The sequence below is a fragment of the Seriola lalandi genome, unplaced genomic scaffold, assembly GCF_002814215.2.
Source record: "Seriola lalandi dorsalis isolate HSWRI2012SDOR001 ecotype SW California unplaced genomic scaffold, Sedor1 jcf7180002054383, whole genome shotgun sequence".
Lineage (NCBI taxonomy): Eukaryota > Metazoa > Chordata > Actinopteri > Carangiformes > Carangidae > Seriola > Seriola lalandi.
In genome coordinates, this window is record NW_019524936.1 from 101268 (window position 1) to 123131 (window position 21864).

Genomic DNA, 21864 nt, shown 5'->3' on the forward strand with positions numbered 1-21864 from the left:
GTATAACTCAAACCCAGTTGTGGAGAAGCCTGAAAAACTTGGAAACTTGAAAGGAAAAATGTCACTCTAAACTTCAAAACTCTATCACCAGTTTATCAGCAGCCTACAATCGAAACTATTAACCTGAGTATGCCTTGCATACTCATAGCCCCCAGCATACCTTTTCATCAAAGTAGCAGTAGCAAATCTCTCACAACTTCAGGGCGTGTCCTGTCTCATGATTTTATGCCCGTATCCCTGTGCTGAAAGTCTCTCTCCTGAATCTTCTGCACTCTCTGCCTGGTCATCTTCAGCTTTCTCTTTCCTGTCTGAAGAAGTTTTAGGATTACTCTTCAGAAGTAAAAATAAAGCATATCAAATGTGCAGTATAGAGGAAAAAAACCTAAAAACCACTTCTATGATATTCAAAATATTTACCATTAACTGACAATGACACTCCAGTGATAATGTAGTTTTATTTCCACCTCCGTGTTGTTTATCTTCCTGGCTCATTGTGTGGGCTGTAGTTGGGAAGCACCATGGGAAGCGCAGGGGAACTTCGGTCTTAAAGAGTCCAAGCATTTATTTACTGATAAACAGCCTCAAGTGCCATTACACTTACAAGCTAACTCTATGCTGTGGTTGCTAGCATCACCGCTTTCTCTCTCGCCCGCTATGCATACAACCTATGCTCTGAGCTATTCCTGAAAGGAGCTGCTCTACTCCTGTAACAATATTCTGACTCAGAATTCTCAAATTGTCTTGCACGGAGATGATAAATTAGTGTTATTTGCTGTTTACTTGCTACTGCTGGAAGTTTACATATTTCTGCGCATGCGCAGGACGAAGGCAATATAGTCCTGATCTCCGAACAGTAGAAGCTGAGTCAAGAAGGATAGCCTGCCCTGACAGCATGCCGCTGCCCTGTGGTACCTGTAGCACACAGCCAACTTGAGAAGAGGAGGAAAGAATGCTGTTCCAGAATGGTGACAAAATCGAGCATCGCTAGTCCTTGAAACTACCAAACGGTCGTGGTATTTTCAACTTTATAAATTGAGCAAAAGAAAAGCTATTCTAGAGATTAATCTAGCTAAACTACGTATGCAAAGCTTGGCTATTGAGTAACCGGGTTCTGATTGGTTGGTTAGTAGCCGCGTTCTGATTGGTCAATTTGTAGCCGTGCTCTGATTGCTCTGATTGACCCAGAGACACTAGAGAAACCGGATCTTTGATTGACCGATGTATAGCCACCGTCTAATTGGTCGGTTTGTACCATTATTTTTGATTGGTCGATTTGTAGCAGCATTCTGTTTGGTTGAGTTTAGTAACATTCAATATATTGTTTGGCAATTAGGCCAGTCACTGAGATTCAGACCATCATCTCTTTTAAAGCTTGTACTGTGATTTATTCAAAAGATTAACTGGTTCTCCTAAAGCCAATTATAGTCTGTGTTCACTGAAGACTGAGTCAAAAAGAAACAGGAGGAATTTAGCCAGAATTCAACCAGCAGAGACCAGATGTGTATTTAATGAGAACAACCATGACCATTCAATTGAAATGTTTTAATATTAGAATATTATCAGGCCAAGTTTCATTTTTCATTCAAGACATTTTTGAGTCATTAATAGACATTCTTCCATGTACACCCAGCACCTAAAGTGTGCAGTCCAAGGAGGAGTGTGTGCTGGTAATCTGTCCTTACAGGTTATGTCCATTAGTGGGCAGTGTATATTAAAGCAAAACTCATAAAAACTTGATTACAGTGAATTCCTACTTTACATTAAGTGTACTGCCGTTTTGTAGGCTATAATACTATCAAGCCTTTGCATTTTAATGCAGGTGTTTAACCACTATAATAACCTACAATCTTTCAGTGTGCTGAGAAAATACACTGAATTTCAGTTTTTGCAAAGACATTGTTTTTCTTTTATTAAAATGTGTTTATATGCACATTTGTATGATATGCGAATATGACCTATGCTATATTCAGCAGTACAGCACAGTACAATAATGTCACATGTTTGATGCTCAGACCTGCAAGTCACAAAAGTAAAACTCAGCTCAGGCTCAAAGATGCTGCACTTTCCCCGCCCACTGTATTTAATAGTATGGTAATGAGAGGTATGGATGTGGAGTTGGGGGGTGGTTCCAAGACATTTGCCTCTATTTGGAGTTGTGTCGATTGCAGATTTAAGTTTTTTTTTTCTTGTATTGTCCTGCTTGTACTCGCACGGAGCTCGTTGGCAGGCTCTTCCCTCACAGAGCCCGCACCAGGATGGGTGCTCTCCCGGCGCAGCGGCAATTATGGATGTGTGTTTTGATCTTTACTGGAATAACAGAAGTTTGCGGTAAGTTGTAATTTGTGCTCTGCTGTTTACATGCTTTTGCCAGTGTAGCCAGGAATGTTTTCAGTGTTAGACACATGATACATTTTTGGCGGTCTAGAGGCAGGTTTTCAACTCTGCTGAGACTTGTAAAATGATGTTCTCAAAGTGCTTGTTAAGTAAGAAGGTCCGGATGAGGATGTCAGTGCTTTTTCTCATTAATTGGCATTGAGGAAGAATTTATAAAGTTGGGACAGTGAGGAGAAAACACAGGGAAATAATACATAATCAATAATTTGTAGAGAATAAATAGTTTTCATCATATACACTCAGAATCTTTACTTCAGCAAAAGTATCAATTCACTTTATTGAAGTAAAAGTACAGAAGTATTAGCAGCTAATTGTTCTCAAAGTATCAAACTTAACTTAAACTGATAAATTACACTGATAGAGTGCATCAATGAATACATGGAATTTTACAGTTGTAGCTGGCCCAGATGGAGATTGTGATACCCAATCTAGGGGTTGGGCCCCTTCAAAGGGCCACAAGCTATAACTGAGAGGTCATGAGATTATTATTTGATAGAAAAGAAAGAAGTAATGTGTAATGTAAGAGGGTTTGGTATTGTGCTTTACAAAGCCATCATGCATTTTTTTAAATTTAAAATAATATTAATTTGAAAAGTAACTAGTAACTACAAGTTAAAAAAGTAAAAAGTACAGTATTTCCCTCTGAAATGTAGTGGAGTAGAAGTATAAGATAGTAGAGATTGGACATTCTTAAGTGAAGTAGCTTAAAATTGTAGTACTCGAGTAAAGCTTAGTACTTAGTTACTTTCCACCACTTTATATCCAACACCTGAGAACTTAGATTGGTTTCGTTCTTCTTTGCCATTCATTTAATCTAAGTACACACAGTTATAAGAGACTTCACAATTTGGTAAAACAGATGTCTTTCATGTGAGGTGAACATTATCAAGAAAGAATCACTGTACTTTTAGAGAGAACATTTTTTTTTTTTCTTTTGGTTCCAGCTTCAAACGTCTGCACCTCCAGAGGAGCCAGCACATGCAAGCAATGTCTGGCTGTGCACCCGAGCTGTGCGTGGTGCTTTCAAGAGGTAGGTTTCTTTTCCACTTCACTTCATTTAGGCAATGAGCTTTCCGCTGGTGCAGGGTGGTACAGACCTCCTTGTCAGCTATAATCTGCTTGAGAAGAATGCATGCAGATGTTTTATGTCTTTATTTTACTGCTTTTACTGAGAACATGAAATAGATTCAGGTGAAAATGAAAGGAGCAGTTTCGCAGTGCGTTTTTGAAAGTCAAATCTACCCAATATTGGGTTTTGATTTTATTCCTGGCGCTAATGACATAGTGACACATGTCCTGTGACTGCATGGGGATATAGTCATATTTTCTGGTTCACTTAACTTTAATGAGTGTGATGATTTAATACTGCAAAACTCAACCTTCCATTCAAGAGCAACATTTTTTCAGACTGACTTCAGCCTGAGTACTCTGGTTCTTAATGTTCAGTAGCCTGCTGGTTGAAATATTTGGGGCGTTCAGATAGGAATGTTCATTTTAAATCAAGGTGTAATTTGTCCAGAGTTTGTTGAAGAGATGTTGGAGTGTTTCTTCATTCCAGGAGATTGTGTATTAGAAATGTATTCTTGTGCTATTTCTGGACTTTTATCATCCCCATTACAGTTAAGCTTTCAAATGAGTTCAATATTCTCTCCCAACACAGCTTTACTACAGATGGGAAATCTGAAAACAAATGAGGAGGCTGCTTGAAACTTTTATCTCAAGCCTGAATGCATTTTTCTGTCAGGACTTTGGCCAGGGAGTTGCCAGTTCCTCCCGCTGTGACCTGAAGAGTAACCTGGTGGCGGCGGGCTGTGCTCTGTCGGGCCTGGAGTATCCAACCAGCAAATTGCAGGTGATCGAGGACCGGCCCCTCAGCAACAAGGCAGCGGGGGCCACACAAGATGTCACACAGATCAAGCCCCAGAAACTCCACATCACCCTCAGGCCAGGTCCGCTTCTGCATTTGGTTAATACATGAGTGATGGAAATTGAGTTTCAGACTTACTGAAGTAAAGAGAGATTGTGTTCTGACTTTTGAGCAAATGCTTAAATCCGAGTGTATTACCACTGAGTGACTGAAGAGACACATAATAATAACATCAGCTATAAAAAAAACCCCAAACAATATTTCTCTCTCATGTTTTCCCAGATGATGCTAAGCGCTTCACAGTGAAGGTGCGTCAGGTAGAGGACTACCCCGTGGATCTCTACTACCTCATGGACCTCTCTTACTCCATGAATGATGATCTCTTCCGCCTGAGGACGCTGGGGAAAGGCCTGGCCGAGGCCATGAACCGCACCACCAGCAACCTCCGCATGGGCTTTGGGGCGTTTGTGGACAAGCCGCTCTCACCTTACATGTACATCTCCCCCAAAGAGGCTGTGATGAACCCCTGCTACAGGTGAATGAAGAAAAAAAATGCCAGAAGAGCTTAAAGTTTGAAAAGTACTCGTTGTTTGATGCCATGCTATCCTATTACTGTTCAACCATCTTGAAGAAAAACAATGTAAATGTACATTTTCCTGCTGTTAGTAATGCACTTCATGCTGACCTATGGTATTGGTATTGGTATTGTATATGGTATTGACAACGAGGACGTCAAGATTAGTCTTCTTAACCTGTTTCCTTGTTGTTACACATGTATATAAACTGAACCCAGACCTCTTTGTAATGGAAAGTTTATTTTAGTGGCTGCATTCTTAGATTGGGTATTGTTTTACATTCCTAATGGAACTGGTGTTGATTTCAGTGGATGTTTATGTCTGCATGTTGAAATTAGCTTCATTATGACTCAGATGATGTCATTTTAGTGAGGACACCTTTAAACACAGCATTGCTCAGTACAAATGGAGGCGGGCAGCGTCACAGCACTTGTTAAAGGCTTATGGTGGCTCCCTACTGCTTGGTCAGCTGCTCTGAATCAACCGCAGGCAATCTAACAGCATCCCAATGCAGGCTGCCCCGCAACCCCGTCTGAAGGCGACTCCATGGTGGATTTGGTGGTTTAAGGTCCCTTGGGGTCATTTACTCTCCCGCTTACACACAGTCTGCAGATTTCCAGCCTCCAAGAATGTTTGGATAAAAGATAAGACAAGTGGAGAATTTCGGTCTAGTAGTGAACAAAACAAGGAGAAAGAGGGGCTAAGTGGTGGAGCAAAAAAGCCTCTTTAACTCTCTTTAAACCTTTTGCAGCCATGGTAGTGGCATGGCTAAGTATGGCAATGTTAGTCGGTCAGTTCACCAGTGTAGTTCAGAGTATCTCAGCAGCCATTTAATGGATTTGCATTGAACAAAAGTTTGTTCATGGTTCCCAGATGATATATACTACTAACTTTGGTAATCTCTTGATTTTTCCTGCCACTATTATATTTACTTTTGTGGTTTTTAAACTACTTAACCAATGGCTTCTCCATTAATCCTTACTTTAAGTGCTAATTTGCAAATGTTAGCATCTTAACATTCTACGCTAAGATGGAGACCATGGTAATGAATGTGCTAGTACCTGCTTAATATCAACATGTTATCATTGTGAGCATGTTAGCGTCCTGCCTATGACATTTAGCCTACGTTTATGCAGATGTACAGCCTCACAACCGTTGGACTCGTAGTCTTGTCCCTAAATGTCATAATAGGAAGCACAACACTGTGAAATAGGGTACAATTAAGAGTTGTCATGTCAAACTCTAACCTGAAAGTTAACTGAATGTTCTTTTATAAATAATTTAAATTTCACAAAAAAAAAGAAAATCCAAAATAGCTACTAAACAAAACAGGAAAATAGCTTAAGATAACTATGAGTAGTCTAATTATGTAGCTACAAACATACAGTGTAAAACCAATTGACCTGATGTAGATTATTTTTACACCTGGTTATTTACCCCCTCAAAACTTCCATGTAATAAAATGTAGGATGGAGGTCAGACATTTTTTTCTGCAATGGTATACAGGCTAAACAGATGATCAAATGATTAAACGACTGATAAACTGATGTTTGATTGACAGCATAAACACCACCTGTCTGCCCCAGTTTGGCTACAAGCACGTCCTGTCTCTGACGGAGGAAGTGGGCCGCTTCACAGAGGAAGTGAAGAAGCAGATGGTGTCCAGGAACCGAGATGCCCCGGAGGGAGGCTTTGATGCCATCATCCAGGCTGCTGTGTGCAAGGTGGAGAGACAGGCTGCACGTGCATTCATAGGCATCGTTTCACACACCTAACGCTGGTTCTGTTTTACATTTTACATACTTTTTCTCTTCTGTCACACATGCGTAGATATAACCATTTAAGGCTTTCCAAAAGAAGAACTAGATTAAAAACAGTTGAAATCAATCAGCTGCTTAACATGTGTGTCCAGCTAATTAAAATGAAAAAAATTATTTACTTTTATTTTCCTTCCTTTCACATGCGGTTTGATGGGAACCAGAAGCAGATCGGCTGGCGTCCTGGTGCTTCCCATCTTCTGATCTTCACTTCGGACGCAAAGACTCATGTGGCTCTGGATGGTCGTCTGGCAGGAATCGTGCAACCCAACGACGGGCAGTGCCACCTCAACTCTGACAATATGTACAGCATGTCTACCACCATGGTTAGTGTACACTGTAAATGTGTGTTTGATGCACAGACAGTAGTGGACACAGTATGAGAGAGAAGCAGAGAAAATGAAAGACATTGTCTGTAGACGTATGAATAAGAACGTTTCAGTGTTTATGTGTGCATGTGCTAACTACACCGCCCTGTTTGGTCCCATAGGATTACCCATCTCTCGCTCTGATCACAGAGAAGATGTCGGAAAACAATATCAACCTCATCTTTGCTGTCACCAATCCTGTGGTTCCTCTGTACCAGGTCAGGAGCTCTGCAGTTCGCACATTCAGCCTTCATTTCATGACTTTCATTTACAAAATACTGAACGTGCAGTGACCAATTCTGAAAAAACAAGAATACATAAATTAATGTTTTTAAACTGAAACCGAGAAGAGGACAAATCCCAGTCTGTAATCATCTCATCTTGAACATACTGTAGCATTTAGCCAACATTCTCCAAACCTCACTGGTTTTTAACTGCGATTCTTGGATCCTGCATTGGAAGAATGGAAATTCAGAATTAATCATTATTATGCTCTTTTCAGACAGAGTAACATACAAACTCAGTTTATTCCCCAGACTGTTACTTTTAATTGTATTCACAAAAACAAGTATTAAATATATAGTTTTTGCTCTAGACAATTTTCTTTGTTCATAAAAGAAAACAAGTCAAGAATTTGTGAACATCGTGAGTGAGGGTGTGTCACACGTCAGCATTTTAAGGGTGTGATAATATAACTGTGAAGCTTCGGGGCGAGTCTCACAACCTTCTCATACATTTATGAGAAACCATAGAAACCAACCACTGCAACATTCTTTAAGTGTCACAAAGGCTTTCATCAGCTTCCCTTTTTCTACTTGTTCTTTTTTGTCAACAGTTTTTTTTAACTGGGTAAATAAGAAAAAGTGAAAAAAAGACTGTAATCAATTAATGTTATAAATTACTGTATAATGCAATAACATCTGGAACAAATGATTTTATATGTTGTAAAACATTTTATTGACTCATTTTTTTTATTAAGGTTTATATTTTTTACTTTTATTGTATCATCACAAAGAAAGGCTTTAAAGTAATGAATATTTATTAGTTTATTTAGTCATCTTGTGAGATGAACAGGTTTTACATTTTTCACACATTTGGAGGGAAATTATACAGTATATATCACATGGTTGTACAATGTTTGGCAGGTATTGAGACATGTATTTTGTAACTGATGATACAAATATGACTGTTAACGCTTTACAAATAGTATCTGTGACTGTGTCGGATGATAACAGTCTGTTTCTGTTTTCCATCTTGTAGAACTACAGCGAGCTGATTCCTGGTACCACAGTAGGAACACTGTCCAACGACTCGGGCAATGTTATTCAGCTCATTCAGAAGGCCTATGCTGTAAGTGTTATACACACACACACACACACAGACACAGACACACACCCTAGTTGAGACAGTGTTTGAGGGTATGACATGTGTCTGTTGACACACGCCCTGTCTGAGTCATACATGCAGTCGAGCCAGAGTCTCAGTAGAAATTCCACAGTGGTTTAAGACTGAAGCTGACCAAATGACCCAATGAGGCTGTGCTTCATTGTTTGTGTTTTGTTCAGGTTTATTATGCAGAAAACATGTGAAGGAGCTGGAAATTGATTTTATTGTCAATCCTGGCTTGAACTTTGGTGTTTTCACAGGTGTGCATACAAACATGTGTGCACTTGAGTGTCTGTACACCCAAATAAACACTGTGTATATTGGCCTACATGTAATTACAGAAGGAAATTAAAAGTGATCATTATAATCATTACAATATAATTATCATAATTTGCTTGTAGTAATAACTTATGTTATTCTTTTATGACAGAAAAAATGTAGGACATTACTTGTTTTCCAAGTCAGGTAATTTCTTAATTTGAAATTTGAAACCTAAGGTGATTTTGGCCTCGTGATGCAAGTCTATATACTCACCCTTCCATGTGTATGTGTTTTTTGCTATTTTCTTTTGTTGGTGTTGCCAGAAAATTCGTTCCAAGGTGGAGCTGGAGCTCCAAGGCATCCCAGAGGAGCTGTCCCTGTCCTTTAACGCCACCTGTCTGAATGGAGAGCTCATCCCTGGCCTCAAGTCCTGCTCTGGGCTCAAAGTAGGAGATACGGTCAGTTCTGCAGGACTTTAGTCTTTAGAAAACAGAGGTATCTATAAATTTATCCCAGTACTGTAATCCTACATCAGTCATCAGCATAGCAGTATCAGTGCATTATGGCTTCATTTAAAAAATTTATGAAAATATGCAAATATGTTGTTCTGTTATTAAGAAAATGAATCTACTTGAAAATGAAAATATTTGTTCAAGGACACCAAGCCAGTAGCCTGAAATAGTAACTCTCCGCAAGACATCTCTCACAGTCAGCCTTCAAGAATTATTTTCTTATGAAACTAATTTGAGATAACGCCACTTGTTAGCATAGTTTCTTTGTTACATGAATTTCCAAGACATTATGTCAGCATCCTGTAACAAGACTGGATAAATCAAATTACTTCTCAAGTATGACTAGATTTACACTTTCCTCAAATTAATTGTTTTAAAATAGGTGCAATAATAGCGTTCCGGTGAGCAGATGAAGCACTTGTTTTAAGAAATTGAGCTTTAAGGACACTATAGGCTGAATGTATGGTAACAGTTTGTATTGCATGAAAACAACATTAACAGCCCCCATGCCATCTTTTTCACTATCTGTCCTATCTCTGGGGATTAGAAATACCAAGGGACTAGGGGCCACAATCATGTCCTGATTCTAAAAACAACATGGTAGTTAGTTCCATGTACTATTTTTCATTGTCTTTTTGGTCTCTTTCCATTTCCCTTATTGCTGTTATCAACTTTGTTTGTATTGTGGGATTTTCCCCTTTTTCACATGATGGAAAGAAGTGGCTCAGCACTGTCTCTGAACTCGTCTTTCTTAGTTTTCATGTCTTTCCATACATCTTCTGCCAACTCCATTTAGAGCAAATTGTCTGCTTAAAGAGTTCTTTGTCTGTCCCTCTTTTGCATATCACAGCTTCTTTGGCACTTTGCCTTGTTCTCTCCTCACTCCAGGTGACATTTTTTGGCCTCCACACATTTCTTTCTCTCAGCTCCTCTTATTTCTTCCATATATGGGTGTTTCACCAGATGTAGTAACTGCCCTCTTTTGGACATTAACCAGATTTGGATGCAATGCTGAATGAACAATTACTTTGACTAAAATACATATGGAAGCATTCCCTGTGTCACATCTCTGTGCTGTTTCTGCCAACAGTGATGTAGTAATGTAATGCTGTACAATACAGTAATGCTGAAAATGCTTTTAAATGTTCATGGAATGAACCATTCAAGTAAAGTGTTTTTACATGTTGGGTAATGTAGTCCAGGGTGATACAGAAGCATGATCGGTTTTACAAAGTGTGATTGTGTGTGTGTGTGTCAGTGTGTGTGTGTGTGTGTGTTCTCTCCTCAAGAGAAGTATTTGTTTGAACCAAATACATCCAAAATTTGACATGGTACAATTTCATCCCCTTCCTCCCACTCAGGTGTCTTTCAGTGTGGAGGCCAGAGCTCGCGGTTGCCCCAAGCAGAAGAAGAAAACCTTCATAATTAAGCCTGTGGGCTTCAAGGACTCCCTCTCCATCACCGTCACCTTCGAGTGCGACTGCAAGTGCCAGGCTAAAGCCCAGCCCCTCAGCCCCAAATGTCACTATGGCAACGGTACCTACGAGTGTGGCATCTGCCTGTGCCACCCGGGTCGCTTGGGGCCGCACTGTGAGTGTGCAGAGGGCGACTATAATCCCACAGAGCAAGACCGCTGCAGTGGGCACCACTCTGCCATCTGCAGCGGCCGCGGAGACTGTGTGTGCGGCCAGTGTGTGTGCCACAGCAGTGACTTTGGGAAAGTCTGGGGCAAGCTGTGCGAGTGTGATGACTTCAACTGCCTGCGCTATAAGGGGGAGCTCTGCTCAGGTAAGATCTTATAAAATGAGAAAGAGGTTCAAATATCTTGATTCGTTTCACTTGAGCATCTTAAGGTCCTTGAGCGGGTCTTAACCAATAATTGATGATATTAAATGGCATCTTTTGCATAAAGTTAGAGTCTATCAGTCAACTAATCCATTAATCGCTGCAGCTCTATTGATAACTTTTCATTCAACAAAGTCATTTATGAAGCAAAAATGGCAAACATTCACGGTTATGGCTTGTCATATGAGAGGATTTGCTGCTTCTCTGTCTTTTAAATCATTGTTCATTAGAAACTCTTGTATTGTGGACTTGGACAGACAAAACAAGGAATTAGAAAAAAATAACTTTTTTTTAAAATTTATTATTATTGTGATGAAATTGACCACCAGTTGGTTAAAGATAAAGGTAAAACGAATCTGCAGGGCTAGATGTTTCCCCCTGTTACCAGTCTTTATGCTAAGCAAAGCTAACCAGGTGTTGTTTGTAACGAGAATGGTATCAGTCCTCTCATCTAACTCTCAAAAAGAAAGTGAACATTTCACAAATGTTAAACTGTTCCTTTTACATTATTTTCACATCTCACACCACAAAACATGAGTAAAACTGAAAGGTGAAGGAAGTTAAAATGGTTCGTTGACTTATCATAAACATTGTGTGTCTGTGGCAGAGTTTCAGAGAATGTGAATACCTTTGCAGCCTGTGGCAGTCCCCCTCACCATACCGACTTGCCACCCACCTCATCTGGGAAGAATTACATACAATAACAACACTCCCCTCTGCCCGGGACATGGGCTCCATTCACAATAAACACAATGTGTGATGTGTGCACTATGTGAGCTCACGTTGTATGTTTGTGTTCAGCAAAGCCAAGCTTTTGCACGGCGGAGTTCAACAAGATTCATGCACAAAGAAAAAGCCTTTTCAGGTTAGACAGTAGCTTTCTCCAGTCAGAGGGAGGAACTCTCAAGTTTCTCTGTTGCGGTTGAAACTTTTAAACAATGGGAATGAGTTTAGGTTTGGTAACTGTTAGGAGCTTTAACTCAGAGCCTCATGATCGTCCTCCTCTTTTAGAGACAGTGTGTCATCAAGTCAACACACATGATGTTACCCTGAGGGTTGTTATTGAGATCTTATGTGTAAAATAGGCATTACACTTATTCTGTTAGCAGTTGATTTGCCTACACTACTGACAGAAGTTATACATGTATTACATCTTTGCAAGAAATCACAACAAAGATGGAGGTATACTGTCTACCATTTTTTCATGGTCAGAGATATCAGGGCTTTCTTACGATATCTTCCACAAAACCATCATCACTGGAAGTTAATGTGTCTTTAAAATCCAATTAGCAATATTTACAATGTTTTCATTTGGCAATGATTCTCTTGCATAACACAAGTAGCAAATAGTAAAATTAGGCAGTTTATCTGTTGTGACTAAAGTTGGCAGTGGGGTAACTATCTTGGAATAATGTTCCCAAATCAGAATAATCGCGAGGTTCTCCTTATGCCCACATTGTAGGCTATATGGATGTAGCACAAATACAGAGTTAGCTTAGCGTAAAGGCTGGAAGCAATGGGGAAACAGCTAGCCTGGCTTTGTCCAGATATCGCAAATACACCTGCCAACACTTAAAAAGCTGACTTATTAACACATTTTTTCTCCTTTGTTTTATCTGCGCACTAAAACAACTTTGAAAATAGCTGAGCTAGCTGGTTCGGATCTCCCACTGCTCCTAGTTTTTATGCTAGCTAAGCTTATCACCTCCTGACTCCATCCATAAGGGACAGACATGAGAGTGGTACTGGTCTCCTCATCTAACTCTAAAAAAAAAAAAAATCCCTAAATGTCAAACCCAGATACGAGATGGCAGGATTCAAATGTCAGAGAAAGACAAGAGACACAAAGATAGAATAGTAAGAAAAGGGCACATTTGCCTGCATAAAGTATAAGAATAGAGATCATGGAGTCTAAAGTTACAGGCGTCTATCAGAAGTGTTCTGCATTATTGAAGCAATTCATCGTTCGTTAAGTAATAGTAGTTAAAATACATGAACAATTAATGAGATTGCTCTGGGGATATTTTAATTGAGCATTGTTAATTGCATAATGCAAAGTTTTGACGCAGACTGCTTTTCTGCCTCGTGCTTCATGACATCGTCAGATCTTGTATATCATTCAAAAACCCCCTTGCTTCCCCCTCAGAGAAATGTTTTGCTCTATTCCCCAAAGCCCATATATTAACATGAAAATACCTCTCTGCTTACTCATTGGCTGGTGTGGTGTAATAAGGCTAAAAATAAACCCATTTTTGGGCAGAAAAGGGCCTAGTGGGAGAGTGCTAGAAATGTTCTGTGTGTACAACATGGTCTGCTGTTGTCTTGAAATACCTTATTCAGTTCAGGGACAATTCCTCTCCCCCCACAGAATGGTGTAATTAAAAGCCAGAGGTCCTGTGGTCAGGTGGTAATGACAGTTTGTTCGTGGGTCATCTTTTATCCATGTCAGACTGTTCCAAGCAGCTTCCTGTCTCATTGTTTATCTGGGCATTGTTCGGCAGCGATAGGCCACAATGTTTTCTGCAGTGTCACTCTTTTATTGGCATGCACACTCATATGCACATATGGATACATGGAATAACAGCAAAACCAATGTGCACAAATTTACTCACACATGCACTGAATCATCCAGCTAAAAATAAAAGCCCCCCAGACACCACGGGCACACAATGAAATGGGTTTTAGATCTCTACCAGTTGCAGGAACATGACTTACCACTTCTGCTTTCCAGTGTTAGGGGTCATGATTCAAGAGGTTACAAAGCCACTGAAAAAAAATACACTTAAAACATTTGGAGTGGCTGTAAACACACTGTTAGTGCTTGATGAAAACATGGCACTGTGCAATTCTAGCTGAACTTTAACAAGGCCAGCATAAATTTTTGAATATTGATGGTAAAGAATCCTCAAGATGAAGTGGAACCCTCAAATAAAGGTAAAACATCTCATTGCAAGAGGAAAATACAGTGAGAGTATGACAAAGGATTTACTCAATTGCTCCCTTAACAAACCACAGCCAAGCTGACCACCTTAACATTGTTCGAACCCACACAACTTTATTTTAAATTCTAGCGGAGTTTCCAAAATTTCCAAAGAAACCCTATGTGTCAGACTGAATATATCAAACTTAAGTTGATGCACAACAATTGACATAACAATTATGTCAACCACTGACCACGACTGCCTTTCACTTTCCGCTTTAACAGCTACCATCATACCCTCCTTCTCACACAGACTTTCACTTGGCCTCATTGTCCTCTTTTCCGTTGTTGTTTATTTGATTCCTCAAGTGGAAGTTACACCAATAAACAGTGTTAAAGTAGCTTTGTCAGAGAATGTTAATGTCTTGGCTGATTTAATAACCTCCTCAGCTCCACTGATAGTTTGGTGGATTCATCACCATATACTCATGTTGTGCAAAAAGGTGCAGTTCAAACCTGCAAAACTTGATTTTAAATTCAAGTCAGGATCCCAAGGTCAGCGGAGATAACAAATGTATCAGGAGGAAACAAGTAAAAACTGTTTTTCAATACTTTGCTCAATGTAAGTGACGCACTGGTCCAAGCAAGTACCCAATACTGTATGTGCATAAATCAGAAAAAATGTTACTTAACACAGCATTTGAGGCCAAATAGGAACTTCAGTATTTAACTTGTTATGGTTGTCTGTTTCATTTTGAATTTTATTTTCCTGTCCCTTCTCTCCTGCCAGGCCACGGTGTCTGTAACTGTGGCTTCTGCCAGTGTGCACCAGACTGGCAAGGTGAGAACTGCAACTGCTCCAGACGTACTGACACCTGTATGTCCAACCTGGGTCTGCTGTGCAGCGGGAGGGGCCAGTGTGTGTGCGGGGCCTGTGAGTGCACCCAGCCCGGGGCGTACGGGGCCACATGTGACAAGTGTCCCACCTGCCCTGACGCCTGTACCATGAAGAAGTGAGTCTGCATACAGATGAGCTTGCACAAAGAGTTTTCATATTTATATATCTAGAAAGCTAATTGAAATGAACTGATGGCCTACGTTTTTCCACTTGAAGGGAGTGTGTGGAGTGTAAGCACTTCAAGAGGGGCAAGCTGTTTGAGGACAACACCTGCTCTCGAATCTGCAAGGATGAAATCCAGCTAGTGGATGAATTAGGTGAGATGCTCAGCTGACAAAAACTCCAACCATAAACTCAATAATTTTATAATAATATAATATAATATAATATAAAAGTATTTAGTTACCATTTTGTGGCAGGTTAAAGCAGTCCTCTGTTACTTTTGCTGAACAGTGGAAAATGTGGCAACTACAGCATAATGGTAAATGCAAAAATAAAAATACTGTAACAGTAGCAACAAAAGAAAAGTCAGAAGCTCTGCAAACTGACTAAGCAATGTCAGTTAAATAGCAAAATCGACCCAATGTTTGCTAATAGAAGCTAACTTTAGCCGCCATAAGCTACTGGTCATACCAGACCACATAAGTCTGTGGCAGCAAACCTCAATCTATTGAGTTTTCATTTGATTAGAAGTTTATGGAAGTTGCTCCATGGATTTCAATATGAGCTTTTATAGAATTTAAATACAAAGAAGACCAAACGATCTGTGGGTTCACGCTGCTTTCTAAAGAAGGTATCCATTTCACCACAAACAAGAAAAAAGAGATATAAAAAAAGAGATGCATATCTTGATTCATTGATGAACCCTTTTCTTTTCATTATTTTTATTTATTTTTTTTAATGCAGTGCTCCATGACACAAATGCTGTGAACTGCACTTACAAAGATGAGGATGATTGCGTGGAGCATTTCCAGTACTATGAAGACGCCAGTGGCAAGTCCATCTTGTTTGTCGTCAAAGAGCCCGGTAAGAGAGATGCCTGCAGCCTCACTAGTTCACTAGTTTACTGTTTTACTGTTTTGATTATCCCAGTGAAAAAGCTCTGATAAAACAACAGTGCACTACCGGCCCAGCATCAAACAGCAAACAAACATCAACTACTGGCTGGTGATTACAGGGAAGCTGAAGCAGCTTTAGTGGAACTGGTGAAAAGGGGAGCGACTATTGTACTGGCTAGAGACACGAGTCCAAATGAATGCTCATGTTGATCTGCGTCCACTGGGTGTTTTTTTGCTAACATGTTAGCTGTAATAATTTTAAACAATTATACTATGTCCAGTGTTTTGTTTACAGGTCGTTCCACTGCCCCCAAGTGGCCAAAAAGATGAAATCCATTAATAATGCTTTAAGGACAGATACTTTATAATAAGTAAATATGGTTGATAATTATAATACATAAATTATTAATGATAATATATGTGGAAGAGGTGAAGGAAGCCACAATGGCAAATCAAACAAAGATAAAATATACAACCACAAAGCATCACCAACCTACAGTATATTCATTATACCACGCTTCCTCACCTTGTGAAATCAGTGTGTTTTTCTACGCCCAAGTACAAGTTGTCACTTCCCTGCTGCACGCCCTTCATCTGCTTGTTAAGTGGCCAAATAGAAAGCGTGTTCGGTGGTAAAAACAGCCTTTAATGACCATCAGTGCCCGCAGAGAAAGTCTGTCTCTGGGTCTGCCTTTAATGAATGTGTGTGTTTAATTTAGGCACAACTGGGTAGCAGAGAAGTACACCAAAATTTGCCTTGAACACAGTGCACCCTGCCGTGTCAAAGAGGGTCGTAAACAGCTGCCCAGCTCCTTGAAGAACCCGCTGACTTTACATATCCTCCAGAGGAAAGCGGGTAGAGAGAGAGAGAGAAAACTAAGTAAGCAAAAGAAAGGGAAATAAAATTTTTAGAAATGAAACTATAGAATAAAGCTGTATTATGAAGGAAAAATAAAAGAAAGGAGGGAGACAGGAAATAGACACCCCTCAAAATTAACGAAGCATATTTCTCATTTAGAAGTTAATAAATAATGTTGCAGAATGAAAAACCAATCTGGTATGATTTGTATATAAGCCAGTGTGGTGGCAGCTCTAAGGATCAAAAGGGTCGGTTTAAAACCGGAAATGGAAGACAGTAGGAATGAGGAGAGAGGAAGAGGAGTAAAGCTTTGATGTTGGCTGTAAAAGTTCACCCTGGTTCCCCCCATACGTTACACAAGCGCTGCTATCCACATACGTATGTGCTGCAACCAGTACGAACAACACAGAAAACAAGAAAAAGAAAATCTCTCATCTGAAATAATAAAACATTTTTACGACTTTTGTTGACCCAATAGCTCATAGTAGGATGCTGACTGAGAGCTTTCCAGGGCCTTTAAAAGACGATCTATAACCTCGACCTTCATTCTTTTTCCCCTCACAAAGCTGGCCTAATGCACCCATTTAAGTTTTTGCAACAAAACCGCAGTTTTGTGTTGAGAATCAATTAAGCCTGGAAACTAGAGGCCAAACAAACCAGTGAACTAATGAGAGTGTTGAAATGATGACTTGCCTTCTTCCTGAAACTCCCAAACTTGTGAACAACTATAAACCAGCAGCTGCGGATATAAAATGAAGCATGATTCAGCAGTGCATGGCCTATTACTCCCATCAGGTTTATTCAGAAACATATTTGGCGGTTCATTTGGTTAATGTGGTTTGCCAGAACAGCTTATGGTGGGGAAAATGACCAAAGAGAGCACAACAAGTGATGTGTTATCCCTGTTTTGTGTAGGGAAGTCTTGATGTTAATGCCTCTGTGAAAGGGAGGACTGTCAGTCATCTATTGTACAGCCTTCTTGAAACTGTGCAAATCAGATTCCTGTTGATTTTTGCCTGACCACAATGAGGGGTGGGAGATTTGTGGCCTGGCTGTGCGAGGGTGCTATTTTCCACTTCAGCCCATCCTCATTTCTGCTCTTTGGTATGTTAAAGTCGCATTGCCTTCTGGTCATCCCTGTTATCCAGCCCCTGTTCTCTCGCATCACTTCACATATTGTAATTCATGCTAGAAGGAACCACACCACTGGGTTCAATCCCCTATGCCTGACAGCGGAGCAGGTGGCAATATCACGATGCTCTGCATTTCAATGGTACACATATTTAGCAGAAGAGTGAGCTGCAGCAAAAGCATCAACCATGTGAGTGAAGGACGAGACACAGAGGAAACAGTATTTTGAAATCAGACTTCCTCTGGCCTGGCTTCTGGTTTATCGTCTTCTGTGTGTTTCCGTTTCACATTCCTTTATCTCTTCCTCCTAGACTGCCCAAAGGGTCCAGACATTTTGGTGGTGCTTCTGTCAGTGGCGGGAGCCATCTTGTTCCTCGGCCTGGCGGCTCTGCTTATCTGGAAACTGTTGGTCACCATCCATGACAGACGGGAGTTCGCCAAATTTGAGGAAGAACGCGCTCGTGCCAAGTGGGACACGGTTAGTGAATGTAGTTCAAGGTGGCACGTGTGTGAAAGTTCTGTGAACTGGTGTCTTTGGGAACTACCAGTGTGTTGTTTGTTTAATACTAAGACTGAAATCTAAATAATTACATTTTAAAAGTTTTGATTTAAAGTTTATTAATGTTCCACTTCAGCCCATCCTTGGTGTCTGAAATGTGCCTCATTTCGACTGTTTAAAACACACAAAAACGTGTCTGTACACACAAACACATGTACACACACACATGAGGCCACACACACAGTCTATTGCTCTCGTTTTCTGAAGATGTTTTTTATTATTTCTATGGCATGCTGTTACTCCCAGCAGAACAAAAGACAGCCAACGGAAGGGCTGGGTTTAAATTAGCTAACGCTAATCAGCCTTTACTGGTAATAGGCCTCTTTGTGGCCTCAAAAATCCCACAGGCCTGAAACCACAAAGATTCACAGTAGTTTAAGGATGCTGTGAGTAACAGGAGTGAGAACATAAGGCACACGTTCAAGGTCATATATGTGACTAAAATACAAGGTAGGATGGGTGACATGTATAGGGAATGAATTGCATTAAATTTTTTATTTTAATTAAAATTTTCTATTATGTGATGCCATTGGGACTTTTAAAGTACATGTTAGGAGTTTCCTATAATCTTGAACCACAAGATTTATTTTGTGTCTGTCAAACTGACCTTAACATACACGTCTTTTTGTGTATTTGACAAACAGGGACACAATCCTCTCTACAAAGGAGCCACCTCTACCTTCACAAACATCACGTACAGAGGAAAAGACTGATGCTACTGAACAGGGATGAAGAATAAAGGATGAAATAATGGACTTTGCGGAAAGGCACCGAATCATGTGCAGGCCTCTACTGTCACAAGACAATAATTAGTAATTATTTGTGTTTGTAAATATGTAGAAATGATTCTGAGGACACATTTTTATCAGGGATTTGTCATGAACATCCACTTGAGGTATTGTTTTGTGAGAACTGTTTTGTTGTGCAGGCCAAAATAAAGGTTTAGTTCACCTATACTTTCATCTTGCCAATGTATCCAGCCATTTATATCGTATTTATTTTATATGCCTATGTATTGACAACCACTGTGCACATAGTACATGGACTATAGTCTGTATATATATTGCTAAAAGCATCCAAAAATTACATTTTAGTTCTAGTTAAGCTGGAAAACCCACAGACCTTGCCAGTATTGATAGTCTTCATTATTATTTTTTTAATCTTTGGTGGGAAATACTATCAAAAGAGAACTATTGGCAGCAAGATCTGTGGATTAACAAATGTTTCCTTGGCAAATAAAACAAAAAGTATTCTCATGACTGGATACCACTGAGGCTAAGTGGGATAAATCTATTTTAAAAAAGTGATGTTTGTGGACTAATGTTTGAGGTCAGTGGAAGAACTGAAGTGCAGATAATGTTACGCAAAACAAACTTCATTTCCTGATCATAATGTTGGGATTTCCTGTTATCGGTACACAGTGGAACTATGGCGAGATAAACTGTCTTTAATTCCCAGAAGTGACTTCTGGAGATGTGATGTGGTTTTAGGTGAACTCTTCATTTCCTGAAAACTGGTGCAGTTTCATGTGTAGACTCTTAGAGATAAGTGTTATCGGTGTCACTAATTGTATGTTTTTACTAAAATATGTAGACACTGTATTTCATTCATTCTTTCCGATGAGGTTAAAGGTGTCCAGGTTTGAGATGTCAAAGACAAAGGCAAATAAACATGAGCTTGTTTCCATAACGATTACAAATTTGGGACTTTTATCATTGTGACTTTATTCTAAATGACTGATATTTGTAAAGGCAAAACAGTGACAGATTTCTGCTGTGTTTCTGTTTTAAAAGTTGAAAACTTGAGAGCTGTGGTGTCCAGTGATATGCATACACTCAATAAGTTCTCATCTCATCATTTTTATTGATGTCCATTTTGCAGCCTGTTTGATTTGTTAATCAATCGGCCTACTCAGGATGACACGCATGAGCAGAAAGGTGTGGGTCAGGCTAATTAGCAAATTTAATCATTCCAAATTACCCGTTTACATTACAGGAATTAACTAAAAACCCAGATGGATGATAATTACTTGTTTGAAATGATTACTATTAGATTTGTGGCTAACATGCTCCCCAAAAATTGTCAATGAAGTGTGCAGGGCTTTTTGTCTGCAATCCTCTGCTTCCATCTCCTGGACTTAAACTGCAAGTAGAGTTTACTGTACTTGCAGTTTAAGTCCAGGAGTGTACTGTACTGATCCTTGTGGTAACTATAGTTCATCTAACTCACTATCAAATATACAAGATAAATTGTCTCAGCTGAATTACACGTGCAGCAGTGTGAATGTGGTTTAAGCCTAGGAGTTGCAGACATAAAGCCCTGCACAGTCACTAAGTCATTTATGGAGTTATCGGTGCTGTGCCAGGCAAAAAAGCACACAACACCCCTTTTAATTTGGAGATGCTCGTATCATTTATGCTGCTATGTGAGGGCTTTATGCATTTAACTAATGCAAAGGAAAATACTACACATATACAATTGTGGGCAACAAAGACAAAATTTGCAGAAACACTGATGTTATCTAACCCATTCAGACTCTGAAATTAAAAGTTCCATTTTAATGGAAGTTTCAAAAAATTCAAAATTGTGAAGCAAAAAAGGTGTTTTGTGATTTTGGAGAGGTGTTTGTGCCTCAAGTCACGCAAATGTTGGCTTTTACGCTCTCTATGTTGTAAAAAATTCTTATCTAATATTTTTGTAAAAAAATGATATTACTTGTTCAGTGCTGGACTTGGCAACTCATCAGGCTCCAGTGGTCCAACTGGTCAGTGTGCAGCGCTCATAAGATAGTAACCAGCAGAGTAGGGTGAAGAGTTTGAGCCTCACCTGTAACAGTAAAGTTTTACCATGTTGTTTAACTAAAAATAATTCACTGAATATATTTACATAAACTGATGTATGGCCATACTGCATACTGTAGGCCTAAGTTAATAATCTTTAACTGATGTTCATTAAGCACGAACTGATCACATAAACTCATAGTGACTTCATTTCTTCATAGTGAGCAACATGAATTCATGATACTACACAACATTAATTCATGCATTATATCATGAGTTTTGTATTCTGTGTTACTGCTTAACTGTACAGTCCAAGTGAACTGACTTACAAAACTGTTCTTGGTGGGACAGGTGATAGATAGATAGATAGATAGATAGATAGATAGATAGATAGAAACAATTACATAATCTTGAGGCCCTACAAACAGGTCCACAAAATTATGTCATAATGCAGGGTGCAAATAAAATTGTATTTCAGTGGTGCAAATTCTCAAACATTTGGAATATGTCAAATTAGCTAAACAAATGGTACCCAGAAACTGTGGCTCTTTGGGGCCTCTAGAAGTCTAGGGCCCCGGCAGTTGATGGTAACCCAGCCTTTCCTGTCTGTTTTCAGTTGGTTCTGACCTGAGGA

General features: G+C 39.6%; 1 protein-coding gene across 1 annotated transcript; it reads left to right on the forward strand.

Moving 5' to 3' along the window:
* The first annotated feature begins 918 nt into the window (after positions 1 to 918).
* On the forward strand, positions 919 to 20149 carry LOC111657078 (integrin beta-3). Its single transcript, XM_023409056.2, has 15 exons — positions 919 to 2328; positions 3339 to 3424; positions 4139 to 4343; positions 4544 to 4796; positions 6398 to 6560; positions 6818 to 6979; positions 7144 to 7239; positions 8282 to 8371; positions 8992 to 9126; positions 10542 to 10968; positions 14736 to 14958; positions 15060 to 15160; positions 15750 to 15869; positions 18203 to 18369; positions 19095 to 20149. The coding sequence occupies exons 1-15, from the start codon at positions 2256 to 2258 to the stop codon at positions 19161 to 19163; spliced, it is 2370 nt and encodes a 789-aa protein (XP_023264824.1). The 5' UTR covers positions 919 to 2255; the 3' UTR covers positions 19164 to 20149.
* Positions 20150 to 21864: the final 1715 nt, after the last annotated feature.